Genomic DNA, 14147 nt, shown 5'->3' with positions numbered 1-14147 from the left:
TTTTTCCCAATTACAGAGCAGGAGTATTACACTGATTCTGATGTGCTCAGGAGTCCATATATGAAAGATACGACCATTCTGACTGCCAACATGATCCAACTAGATTGGATCAGCTAACACCAGCTGCCCCACAGAACAGCAAATACTCGTTTAATTAAAATATTTAGGATTTCCATTTTCTATGCAAAATAATGTAGCTATCAAGACCATTGTGGTCCATCAAATGCAAGGTTTAGACCATTATCAGATCTTCAGTAAAATATTTTACAAATATGTATCTCTGACCTGGCAGATACTCACACTAGTAAAAAATTTATCTTTTTCCTTTTGCAAGTTAGTTCACAAAAGCACATAGCTGGAGGATGTGGACTCCCAGAAACATGTCCCAAAGTGCATACAGACAGGGAAACAAAGATTAATGAATTTGGCTGGAGAAATCACTCAACTGATGTGGAAAATGTAAGTTGGCTTTTATATAAAGGGTGCTTATACTTTTATATTCCCTAATCACACTTTTAAAACTTAGATAGGTCCTTGAGTGTGAGACACCAGGCCATTTAAGTTACAAGAAAATGATCCAAATTTTACAGTACTTTTCTCGGACAGGTGCAGGAGCGCCAGAGGACAGATGTGATGACAAGTAAGCAGTGCCAGAGAGACAGCAGGCTAGGCTGCACATGTGATGGAGAGCACAGTGGCGCAATGGGCAGGAACCGTGACACCTCTGTTTTGCTCACTCTGCAGAAGCAGCACAGGAGACAAAGGTGCTGCCTCTCACTTAAAAATCTAGGCAAAATTTGCTAGGCAGCTGGACATCGTAAGAGCTTTCAGCTGAGTGAGTCAGGGACTGACAAGCACGGAATAGCTTCCCTTTGCAGCTGCAGAGGGAACGAATGGCAGAAATCAGAAGTGCTGCTTGGGGATTTGGGGCAAGAGTTGGCTTTTGACCCCACAGTCAGTACTCAATAATCTTGCTCACATGCTGCTTTGCATTTCTTGACCATAGCTATGGCTGGACAACTGGACAGAAACTATGTTTGGCTCCAGGCTCCAGGTGAAAGCAGTCACAGGCAGCAGTGGGCTGGTTACCCATAGTCTGCTTTTTGGAAGGGAGGAGAGGACAAACACAAGTGCTGGGGAAAATGCAGAAAAAAGTCATTATAACATTTAAAAAACAAAAATCCAAATCCTTTACTTCAAGGACCTAACCAAATTTTAAACATGTTAGGAACTAAGACTGGTATAACCACACTTTATTATTGACCAGTTCTCCAAAGAATAATGAAAAGAAAACCTTAGAGAGCTGTGCCATAGTGAATAAAAGCTGACTTACCTTTTACCCACAGGCTGAGTACTCATTCCTACCCTGGTCAGTGATGGCACTGATATCACCTACCAAGAGCATGGTGAAGCTCATCTTTGTAGAGCAGGGAATCAACAACTGTAGACCAAGCTATAATGTGAAATTGCAAAAGGAAAGAGAAAAACAGTATATAAAACTTAATTTTAAATTTTGGTGATTACGTTTACAGGGCAGTTGGCAGCTCATAACTGTAAATGGAGATAAATTTTAGAAAAACCTCCTTTATAGTAGAGGACTGCTACTGATTTCACAGAGGCCATGTATTGATTCAGTACTGATTTTAAGGCCATAAAGAACCACCTGCACCATCTAATCTGATCTATAAAAACAAACCTCAAAAGTGTCCAGACACTTCACAGTTTGGCAACCGATCAAAGTTCTAAGTATGTTATTGTCATAGCTAATTACTTCGTCCGTTAATAAAACCTGCCTTTTAATCTGAATTTATTAAGCTTCAGCTTCCAATCAGAATGTATTGTGCTTGTCTGCTTAGATGACAGAGTTATCTTCTGACAGCAATCCTTCAGCAACACCTGTACTTCCAGCTCACTATTCAAATCACCCGGCAACTTTTTTTGTCTTCAGCTAACAGAAGTCAATTGTCTCTGAATTTCCTACTGACTCATGAATAAAAGTACTGTGAAAATAACCACTACAATCACTCTGAGCTATAAAGTATTCACCAAGCCAGCCTTCCCTGCTGCAAAATTCAGCATCCTCAAAAAGCCTTCCTTCCAGAACAGCCAAGCACAGAACACTAAAACTACATAGTTAAGTTTGCAATTTCCGGTTTTCCTGGAGTGCACTGAGACTTACTTTTTAAAATTTTTCTTCCCAGAAAGCATGCATGCAGTATATTCCGAAAGGAGAAAGTTTAAAAGTCATTTATGGAAACTACAGTATCAGTGTGCTAAGCACATAAGCTCAAGCAGTAAACACCTGAAAACAGGTAGGGCTTAAGCACTACGAACAGATGATGACATGAAAAATGACACAGATCTTTTCATAGTATTTGATTGTGCTCAGAGGACATTGGCCTGATCCAGTGATCTGGTTTTCCCTCACACTGGAATCATGGATGTATGTTGTCTTAGCTGAAAAAAAAATTACATCAGATCAAAAGAACAGACAGATGAAAAAAGAAGTTAGGAGCGAAACACCTGGGAGAGAATTCAACGTCAGTAACATGGCAGCATGTTCTGTGTTGTGGCACAGAGCAGACAACAGAATCTTCTCTCTCAATGTAATTTTGCATTTGAGAAGCTTTTAAAAAATTGACTGACAGTAATTCCCAGACCCAAAGAACACTCTTGTTGAAAGGAAGCTGAAGTCTATAGTTTCTGTAAAATTCTCAGGAACGTTCTTGCAAGCAACACAAACCCTAAAACCAGTATTTGTAACAGGCATTATAACCTGTATTAAACCTGACAACTGCTTTCTTACAGCTCAGCAATGCTGCCTGTAATGTCTGTAATCCAGGAAAGAGAAAACATCAGTGACAGAACCAAGGTAAGAACAAGAGAGCAGCCCTATAGCTGGACATCAAACAACTGCTGTAAAGGCCCAGAACTGTTTTTATTTCAAAGCAAAGAGCCACTTAACTAAGAGAAAAAAATATCAGAACACAACAAAGAACAAGGTGGGATAAAAACAACAAAGAGCCCCCAGAGCAAGCAAGCCATACATCAAACTTGTGCCACACCTGAACATATGAAATTGAAATTGGAAAGAATTTCAGTTGTTTCCTGGTTTTTTGAATCCTGCATGACAAGAGACAATGGAGATGGAGTGTCCCCTCTCTTCAGCAATGGTGGGGGTACACTTGTCTCAAGAATAACAAAAAAGAACAGAAGATATACTACGTAATGTGCTCAATCTAAAGCGCTCACCCAGTTTTCCTGACAGGCATTAAAAAAGCAACAACTCTGCATAAAAAGAACACTGTTGACATAAAACCAGCGGAAGAAACCGGTACTTTCTACAGTGCTCTAAAGCTCTCTAGCTGGCATAAACTGGAGGTGGGATATTTTATCCTCTGGCAGAGTTCATCCTCCCAGTTCAGCCTGGCCTGACTGTCCAAGGTTAGAAATTAAGTCTGCTATGGGTGCAAATATGACAGCAGACTTCATGCAGGGCAACTTGGGTACTATATGACCGATCAAAGTCCTTCACTACATAGGTGTAACTACATTGCTTCTAGATCCCAGCTTGCTTCACAGTCTGCTATAGTATCTGTACTAACAGGGGCATGTAGAAGGTGGCTCTGCACAAACTAGTTGTCATATTACATCTGTTTTTCTGTTATAAAAGACTCCTAAGGCTTCTGATGATGAAAAATTGACTGTATATACAAAACGGTTCTGAAGTGGCATAAACGTTTAACGGAGATTAGCATTTCAAGTAATTAGAAGCAGAGCTGCTGCTGGTTATGTATGTGAAGTAAGGCCACGTGGTCAAAATGCGATGAAAGCACTCATGAATTACTTTTATACTGATCACAGCAAATGATCAGTATAAAAAGCATCAGACAAGCAGCTAGGTTTGTTAAGTATACTTTAACCATATGAGTAAATGACTGTTTTAAAAAGTTGTAATGGCAATCTAGAGTTTATTTTTTTTTAATTGTCAGTGTTAACGTACAAGTCATATACATACAGGCTAATCTACAGCCCCATGGTGGGCAGTATCAAGGAACTGAGCAGCTCATGAACCTCAAGACATCTTTGTTTATCACACACACCAATATATTGTGAAACAACAATATTATTCTGCATTAATTCAGCAACGACATCTGTGCTTATATAGACCATCTCAGCTAAGGACTTTAAAGCAGTTCACAAAGATTAAAAAATTAATTTCTCGATAGCTGTGTAATGTAAAATATAAGTTATAGCCATTTAAATGAGAAATGAAATCAGCAACTTTTTTCAGCAAATAAATTAAGTTGCACTCAATCTACACAAATCATCCAAAGGTGATCTGCAAAGACAGCCATCCCTCCCCTTCAGCCTTCAGGGGAATACAGTCAACCAATTATTACACAGTCCAACCACTGGACTATAACTGAAAGCAAACAAAACAATCACGTTGCTAAAAGCAAAAGGCTTCACTTACCTTTCTCTCCATCTGAAATAAGATCTCTTTCTCCCTTTTGAACAATTGTCAAGTTCCCCATGGCTTGGCTGAGTCTTAATACACATCCATGATGATCACTACTGTCTACGGGGTCTCTAAGCTACAACACAAGAATTCCATACACAGTACATGTTTTATACTAGAACAACATACTCTAACACATGCTATTTCAGCATATGTATGGGGGGAAAAAAACCAAAAACCCCCTAGCATCATCAGTCTTTCCAGGTATTTTTTTTCTATACCCACTGCAGTACCAAAAAAAGCCTAAGAAAGGGTCGTCTTTTTTAAAGAGCTCTGTTTAACAATATCCATTGTGGCGATTATCCTACGGAATAAAAACCCTCTTCCATGTAAGAAACAGCACATAATCTTTAAGCCAGTAATAAATTGTTTATTTCTAAAGACTAAAAGACTAAACTTGCACGTACTTAAAATTCAAAAAGGAAAACAGCTCACCATAGCTTCATAGAGTCTACTAAACTCCATATAGTTTGGAGTAAGAATAGCTCGCTGATAGCCTTGAATAAGAGAAGGCTGCTGGGAAATGAGCCACAGTCCATCCTGCAAAAACCAGTGAGAAGAACATTTACTGAATAGATTCTTAAATGTCAAACAACTGACTGAATCAAGAAAATACTTACAGCATCAATAATGATAGGAATTCCTTTCACTTTCGATTTTTCTATAATACCCTGCAAAAAGTTCAGATAACTTTAGGATACTTGCTAAATTAAGTCTCACAAGATACAAAACAAATTAATCCAATAATTCTGATCATGTAAGTTGTTTTTACAAAATAAGATTAAAAAAACAACAACTGTTACAATCTACAAACTAATGCAAGATTTTCATATCAAATAGTAATTTTACAGTTACATTGTTTTCTCCCTGGTTCAAGTATAAGCAGTGTCAACAGCGTTCCTATAACTGACACCAAGGTGTTGATATGCAAACAAGCAAGCAATCTCCCTCACTCTCCCTGGGGCAGGAGGCATGCAATGCCAACAGAAGTCGCACCTGGTAAACTTAAATCTCTAACTTTTTAAAAATATAAGTAATCAAAATAAGTATTGCCACGACAGAAATCTACCAACAACTACAACACTGATTTTAGTTGCTTTTCTGATGATAGCCCCACTGCAATATTTGAGTTTATGTACAAACAAACATCCCGAGACAAGCAGTATGTAAGATGTTACTTCATTTATGATCCTGGAGGTTTTATACTTTCAAAGCAAAACCAAGGCAGTCCAGACAAGAGACCATTTGCAAAAGCGTTTTTTTCAGCAAGGAGTACCTACTAGCAGACTGTCTGCCCTTGTTCTCTCTCGTAACCAAGCAGCGGCAATGACTGATACTCAAGCTTTTTTAATGAGCAATGGCTGACAGTCAAGTTTTTTGAATGTTCGTCATTACCAACTTGCCTTTGAAGCTGGAGAGTTTATCTTTTTACTGTATAAGATAACCGAGGATGGTATCCATCCAAAAGTCTAATTATTTTGGAATGCTATTAAGCTTTTCAGATTAGCTATCATATGGCACTGAGCTTCACAAGTTAGCAAGACTTTATGTGAGGAATAAGGAAGCAGTTTTTAATTAATGTTCAGGGTATGAATGTCCTTCTGTTCTTGCATTGTGGTCAAAACAAACACACTCTACCTTGTTTCCTGTAAATTAGTAATTATGGAATATACATAGCCTCACAAACTCACTCCTACCCGATTCAGTTTTTTCCAGTACCCAATACCAGTAGAAATCTTTCCCTTCTATTTTTAAATGGAGGATCAGAATTCAGCAGTGTACTTCAAACCTAACACTACTTTCCTTTGCTTGGGCACTGTTTGCATGTTGGAAGCAGGAGACTGGAACACTACCCACTGCTCCAGGCCCGAGGACTTGTCTCAACACACAGCTGCGGCTACAGTAGAAACTACCGCAGAATAAAAACCTTTCCATGACATACACACATTTGCGCAGGTCTCTGCTCAGGCTGGGTGTCACAGACTGCCAGGTGCCCCCCCCTCCCCCGTGGGATCCCAAGGGAACACCACAGGTCTTCTCTTACATTCAGCTACTTAAACAATTTTGAACCAATCACAAGTTTTACACAACTCATACCATTCAGCTACTACTAAATTATTCAAATTTATGAATAAGTATATTTAACAGCTGTGCAAGGACGGAATCTTAAAACATGCCTGGAATTAGTTGTGGCATACTGAAAGCCAGAGAGCCTTACTTTCAAAGCTTTTAAGAAATTTATGAGAGTAATTTCTTTATTCATTAATGTTAATCTGCATGTGCACAACTCAGTTTTCCTTCACAGAAGCTGTACCGCTTTGCCCCTGCTGTGTTAAGTTCATTAACGATTATGTTTAATTTGACTCACTTGGTTATAATAATATAAGGCTGTGGATCTAGCAACCACGTTTATGGGGTTTTTCTTTTATATAAATGAATGTTACACAGCCAACAGTCCAATTATTTTTGAACCATACTAAGCTCTTCTGATTAGATATCATATGACACCGAGCTCCACAGGTTACCAAGATATTACGTAAGAACACATTCAGATCATCCTCCCCCAATTTTTGAAGATAGAAATACCATTTACTGCAACTTTTTCTAACTGGTTTTAATTACAGTATTTTTGTACATTAGCAGCTTCACCAAAATACTTCAGTATACTTAAAATGATTACTGCTCCACTTTCCACTAATATGAACTACCAATTATTCTAGTATGTCACCTTTAGTAAGCCAGGCTTTCATGACACTTAATCTTTTAAAACCAAAAAAAAATTTCCCCAACAGATTCCATAAGGATGTCTGAAGGAAGACACCAGATCTCAGAAATCCTTATCCTTCTAAACTTTTCTCTTAAAATGCATTATGAGCAATCCAGGGAACTCATTTTGCCATAGTTCTATTCCTGAAACTGTTAAGGTTTGACTGGTTGCCATTACTGTCTGGCCTCTTTTCATGTTTCCTCATAACTGCCACCTTGACTGGTTAGAATTTATCTTTTTGTCTCTATATGTATCTAACAGGCTAAATAAAAAATCCTGAAGATCATCGTCCACCAAAAGAATGCAACTGTAAGGAAAAAACAAAAGGTGGAAGTTACAAAGCATGGAAGTATAGGTACGGGTAAATAGCTTCTGGAAGGCTGGGTCACTGGAACACTCCAGAGAAATAAGGCATTTCTTGCTAATAACTTTGTGAGTTCCTACCTCTCCAGCACATCCTCCACAATCCTGAGCTATCTGACCTCTGCTCTAAAGAGAAATTTCATCTTGCTAAGTAAAACCTACTGGCCAAGCAACTTTTATTGTGTACTGAGTCTCTGAGGTATCAGTTTCTAATCTAACACACCAAGTGATCTTTGCTTTTTCTTTCTATCCTTATAAAACAAACAATCAGGGGATACAAAGTCCTTTGTGTTATTTAGGAAGCTCTTTTCTGATTTAACAAAACAAAACAAAAAACCCTTCCTACCCTAATCATTTTCCTTTCCTATTCCTTCCTTAAACCCAATCAGAAACTGCCTGGAGACAGACAAGGAACCTCAGAGAAGAAGTTCTGGGGAGGGAGCGGGTATTCTGGCAACCCTAATAAAGCAGTAACAGAGGTAAGAGAACCCCTGTATGACAGCCACCTGTTTGAAGGACACAACATACACTGGAGAACCTGTTTCCTACTGATTGTGGACCGGTCCCATCTCACCTGCTGCCATTTAATAAAGGTCAAATGATTCACCAGTGGACAGTAATTCATCCTATGTAGCTTAGACACTGCATTTAGGGTGGGATGAATCACCAACAGACATACCTGTTTCTCCTCAGCTATCATAAAGGGAGCAGAGACACTTTATTGTTTTATTTTTAGACACCAAGAATTAGGTGAGATGAAGCCCACTTTTAAATGCTCTATTACTGCAAATACTCTATTAAAAAAAAAAACCCAAACCAAACAAAAACCCCAACCAACGTGTCTAAGAGGTGTTTACAGCAATAATGGCAACATCCTCTCCTCTATGTAGGATATTTTTTTCCTGGAATCAAAAATCAATTTTCAGCTGAATCACTATCTCAATATTTGGCATGGACTTTCCTGGTTAACACTTGCAGCATACAGAAGAACGTTCACTGGTAATTGCACAATTAATACAGCTCAGACTAACTGCTTTCACACCAAAACCTATTTAATGGTTTCTGATAGGACTCTGTGTATGAACAGGAACCACCTGTTCAGTTTTATCCAACATAACAACTACTTATATGGGAAGGGATTTAGAAGACAATATCACCAATTGAAAATACTAAGAAATGTTACTAAGATAATCAAAACACCAACCACACAAGTGAACAGCAACACAGAGAGGTATCCAAGACATCACTCCTTTCCTTCAAACGGCATTTTGAACATTAAGATTTTGGAGAGTCTAGCTCCAAGATATCCCAGTGGACTACCCTTCTGTGCACAGAATATATTATACTACAACAGCAGTGGTTCAGCTTGGTGCAGACCAAGGCAGGAGCACTTGCCTCACTCAATTCCTAAGCACTCGAGGGCATCCAGAAATGAAGGACTGGACGCTCAGAGCAGAGATGAGGAGGACAGAGTGACACACTGTTGCCATCCAACCTCATGACCCGTGGTCACACTGGTTAGCTAAGATACCAAAGACTGAAATTCGGATCCTTCCTCTGTGATATTCACAGCCAGGCCCAAATGTCAGTCTTCTGCCTTTCATGTAGACAGTCCTAATAATGGGGGTTTGGGCAGTCTCTTACTAGAGATATTCTACTTTCTATCAGTTCAGTAAATACTTGGTGGCTCTCTGAAACAGTAATTCTACAGCCCACAACATCTGGATGAGAAAAGGGAAACAAGTTCCAGCCTGCTGTGATTAAAATCTGTGATGATTAAGTGTATTACAAGACTGCAGAACTCATGCTAAAACAAACACGTAACAAGAGTTTCCTCTCCTAATAACTGAACACAAATGTTTTAAGTTTCTACCACAATTAAGCCAAAGAGGATATGACTTGGGATTCACACATCCCATGAAGTTGTTGTATGGTACAACCTCCCACAGAGTCATCATTTATTAGCAGCACAAAATACTTGACATTTAGGAATGCCCAAAACAGTATTTCAGTGACTGCAGTTTTTGGTGGAGATGGCTGACGGAAGAAGAGCCAGAGGTGGGGTAGAATTCACCTGAATCTACTACCTCTCTATTCCTGAAATACACAATTTCCTGAAAAAATTCTGTTGTCTGCGTATCCAGAACTTGTATGCAAGCAACCTACTCAGTAAGAACTGTAAAAAAACCTTGTCACAGTAGAAACCAGTGGTCGGTCTGAATAAAGGTAACCCTTTAATTAGGAAAATTTACAAAGTAAGGGCAAAGAACGTATGTGTTTAATTCTTTTATTATCATGCAAGCTATTCCTTGAAATGCAATGCATTCATTTTGGTAGAAATCTCTGTTCTCTGTCCCAGCATGAGAATTTCAAAATAGGTTCCCAAAACCGAATTCCAAATGTTTTTTGAAAACCAAGCCCCAATACAACACCCCACCACACTGAAACCAAAACAACACACACATGAAATCAGAGTAATTCAGGCTGGAAAGACTGCAGGAGGAAGAAGCCTGAAGGAATGAATGGACAGGCTACTGCTGAAAGAGGGCACAGTAATGAGAGAAGTGTGGTAATACATCCATTTGATAGCCTGTGGCTGTGCTGTGCAACCCAGTATTCACCCATACTGCACTAACACGGACATCCAGGACTCCTGCACACTTCCACAATTATTATGGAAAAATGGAATGGGCTGAGATGAGCCAGTGCAAGACACTGGCTGCAAAAAACAGCTAGTAGGCGAATGGGAGTAACATGAGGGAGGAATAAATTGCCACGGAGCTCCTAAGTATAATCAAAGGATATCTAATCAGCCATGGAAGTCTTCGTAGAGCAGCCACCCTGAGGCACCAGGAGCAGACAGCAAGTGAGGCACTCACAGTGAGCACCCACAGCCTCGAGTAAAACTCTGCAGTCAGTCTGGACTCCTCCACCCAAGTCCACGAGCCAACACCACCACACATATCTTATTTACTGTGCCTGCATACAAGCTGGTTCTCCATGGCTCCTTGGAAAAGACAGTTATGGACAGTTTTGCCCATACCTGACAGACACGCTTTCCAGCTTTTTTAATTAGATATGGATTGGCAGCAGAATGCCTGCAATGACTTTTAATAAATTATTAGTTGTATCACTGCTTGTGTCTTTCCTGATGAACTGGTTTAGCTACACAATAACTTTGGCATACGGTGTTCACAAAGGGAGGATTCAGGAAATTAGAGCCAGTAATTTTAATAAAAGATTGAATTTTAATGAAATAAACAGAAAACTAAAATAGCAGCATATATAAAGCAACATCTATCTTGCAACAGTAATTAATTTTCACCAAGGATGCACCACATTGTCATCTTTCTACCTTGCCAAGGAAACATACTGCAGGCAGTTTCCTTTACTGACACCAGCAACTAACTGCATTTCCTAGATCCCTCCAAGAGTCATGTCTTGGCCTACTCTTGGCAGAATTCCTTACCCATGTGCTCAAAAAAGTTCCAACACGCCATAATAATGGATGGCATTGACCATAATGATATCCAAAGATTTTAGCGAGCAGTATAACCTTGCCTTCAGCCCACTGAAAGTACACTCTACTGCAACCTGCAAATGCCAAGGATGTAATTACATACTCTGGTGTGGTAGAGATATGCAAATGTGCATAACTTGGCACTGGTTACATCTCCAACAACTTTAAATCATCAAAAAGGAGTGGCAGCCCTTTTTACAAAGAACCCTTTACTGAAAGTTAGGGTCTGAACCTGCTGTTGAAATACTACCTGTAACTGCTTTGTGTTTTCTGCATGGATGCTGCTCTCATCCAACAATCCTGACTCCATGGTTTTGTCTGGTACAGACAGATAAAAGGGAAGAAATAGCCCAAATTTCCCTGTAAATGCTGCAGCTGGAAGCACTTCTGCACACCCACCTCCCCAAGGTGCCCAGGAGGAACAAGTAAGTTCCACCCCAACACACTGCAAATCAATTCCTACAAACAGACACTGAAAGCCCTAGGAAGCATTTCTGCGTTCCTTGCTTCTAGTCTGGATAAATGCAGAGTTAGCAGGGACTCGGCTGCAATAGAGGTCAGGATGCAGCTCTGTGGTGGAGATGCTCTGAAAATGGGCTTGGCATGCCGAACTTTGTAATTTTGCACAGCTAGAGGTAGACAAATATCCTGAACACAGGCTGTGCTCAAGGCTACAGTCAGGGTTGGTAGAGGAGAGAAGCTTCCCTAAATATAATCTATTTGACATAGGAGGTTTTGAAAAACATTAAAAATGGAATTTCACTGTTTGATATTCCTCACACTAGAGCCATATTTTCAGTAACTGGTTTGTTGGGTTTTTTTAAATTTACTCACTGCTGGAAATCTCCAGTCAGCTCTGAAACTTGCTTTCATTAGTTCCTACAAAATCATCCAAGAGCTCATTCTCCTTTCAAAACTCAGCAATATCAATCAAAAACTCTCTTTGTGGACAAGACTGATATAAATCACCTTTAACTAGCCTAATTGCCTGAGTTTTACTTTATACATCCTTGTGTGCATGACTATCACTAGCTCATTAATCACTCGAGTAAGCTGTCAAACCTCACATAAGAAATGACCGCTACTCCTACTACTTGAATGAAGAGTCACATAACAGGGATGAATATCCTTAAATAAACAGAGCACTCCTTTTCAGCTGTGCCCCCCAAACTCATGATCAACCAGACACCCCCTAAGAAATTACATGTATACACTTCCAATCCTAAACACATTCAAATCCAGTTTAAGCAATAATCCTGTTTAGTCCAATCCAAAGTAAAAAATCTAAATCAGAATAAAAGGCACAAAGTTTTCTCATGCTGTCTCATCCATTGAATGTTTGCATTCACAAAGCAAACTCTACAAGGTTTCCAATTTACGAATGTTAGATTTGGCTTAAGATATTCATGGTCAGCTGTTGGCATTTTATCTTACAATAATAAAAAAAATGAACTCTGGAATTTATCACTGTCAGTTTCTTTTCAGGGTTTCTAACTGAATGATGCTCAGGAAAGGCTGAAAAGGTACCCAGTTTCAGTGTTTTGCTTACAAATGCTTTTAAGTATCAAAATCAAGTTAAACAACAATATAAGCCTACACACAAACGGCAAATAAACATCCCACTTCACTGTGAATTACCTTCATCAAGATACATTACATATATTAGAAAATAAATTCTGCTTGCGAGGTGCATAAACCTGTATTTAAGGTCCTCTTAGCATATTTGCAAACACCGTTTTTTCTAATCAAGGCAGTTGCGAGGAAGCCACAGAATACCAACAGTTCCTAGCTCAACAAGAGGATCTCTCTGCCTTGAGCTGGCATTCCCAAGCTTTATCTGCACCATCACCACCATCACAGAGAAGTAACTGCATCCTATCCCAGCAACTGCCTCATCTTAGGTGAAGGCATCCACAAATTCTGACTCTCATCAGGCTGTCTGAAAGCCATGAGGCTTGGCTAGTAAAAGAGTAGTTTTTCACTGGATACTACTTGTGGTATACGCATCAATATTGGGGGCTGGGTGAGGGCTGAGAGAAATATAGTTTACATGCACATTCTCACAGTGGGTGCACATACATGCCCTCTGGTTTTTGCTTCTGTAGCATCACAGGCACGAGAGACCATCTACCTCACCTCCTCCTAGCTGAGAGACGAGAACAGAAAGCAGCATGTCCTACCTGCTACTTCAGTTCCCTACGAGCTGCTGAAGCCCCACAGCAAGAACCTTCAGAGGACTTTCCAGAGGGTATAAACAGGGCAGGAAGCAAACATACATGACACACTGAAGAATTGTTTCTGGTAAATAATTCCTCTGCTAACTTGAGCCAACATGAGCAGCGATTCCAAAGAGTAACACATCCTGTTGTTCATATTCTTACATGGCGGTAGGTACCACAGACAATGTTACTAATCTACTACTAATCTAATCTACAATACTACTAATGTTGCAACTGCAGCATTAGCCTGGGATGCTTCTCAGGTGTCTTGTACTTGGTACGAATGGAACTCAGAAGGCTGCTCAGATATCAACAGGAAAATGCTTCTCAAGGCGCACAGCGGCAGATTTTAGCTTTAACAGACTGCTATGACAACAAAAGGTGGCTCTGTTTTCTGTAGTCCTCTTGATCTTGCAAGCAACAGTACAGATAGTGCACTGAATCACCTGGTCCCATTCTCACAACTTATTAAGGCTGTGAAGTGTTGCCTAAATCCTGAAGGCATGAGGTTTGAAAGCAGGAAATTAATCCAACCAACCAAAAACAAACAGAAAAGCTGGTACCCCAGCTGAGGTGGAACTGAGAATCCATCTGAAAGAGAAAATCTCAATGGGCTCTCTCTGGGCACACTCAATGGAGTCACATGGATGTCACATCCATGACAACAGCCCAAACCTCTCCCACCCTTGGACAGACGCTAACTACAGCCGAGACATTTCCACACAACCTTAAGATGATGTCACTAGGGGTGGAAAA

The 14147-nt window shown here is 39.8% G+C and overlaps 1 protein-coding gene across 7 annotated transcripts in view; it reads right to left on the bottom strand.

Moving 5' to 3' along the window:
• NAXD (NAD(P)HX dehydratase) overlaps positions 1 to 14147 on the bottom strand; it is a 53832-nt gene that overhangs the window by 11362 nt on the left and 28323 nt on the right. For all 7 annotated transcript variants that reach the window (XM_055702778.1, XM_055702774.1, XM_055702776.1 and 4 more), the window contains 3 exons: positions 5143 to 5193; positions 4958 to 5062; positions 4478 to 4598 (listed from right to left, as the gene is read on the bottom strand). In XM_055702778.1, coding sequence (XP_055558753.1) covers positions 4478 to 4598; positions 4958 to 5062; positions 5143 to 5193 — 277 coding nt within the window. The remainder of the gene's footprint in view (positions 1 to 4477; positions 4599 to 4957; positions 5063 to 5142; positions 5194 to 14147) is intronic.

Source organism: Falco cherrug, chromosome 2 (assembly GCF_023634085.1).
Source record: "Falco cherrug isolate bFalChe1 chromosome 2, bFalChe1.pri, whole genome shotgun sequence".
Taxonomy (NCBI): domain Eukaryota; kingdom Metazoa; phylum Chordata; class Aves; order Falconiformes; family Falconidae; genus Falco; species Falco cherrug.
Note: the sequence above shows the minus strand (reverse complement) of the source record. Positions and strands in the feature narration are given on the sequence as shown.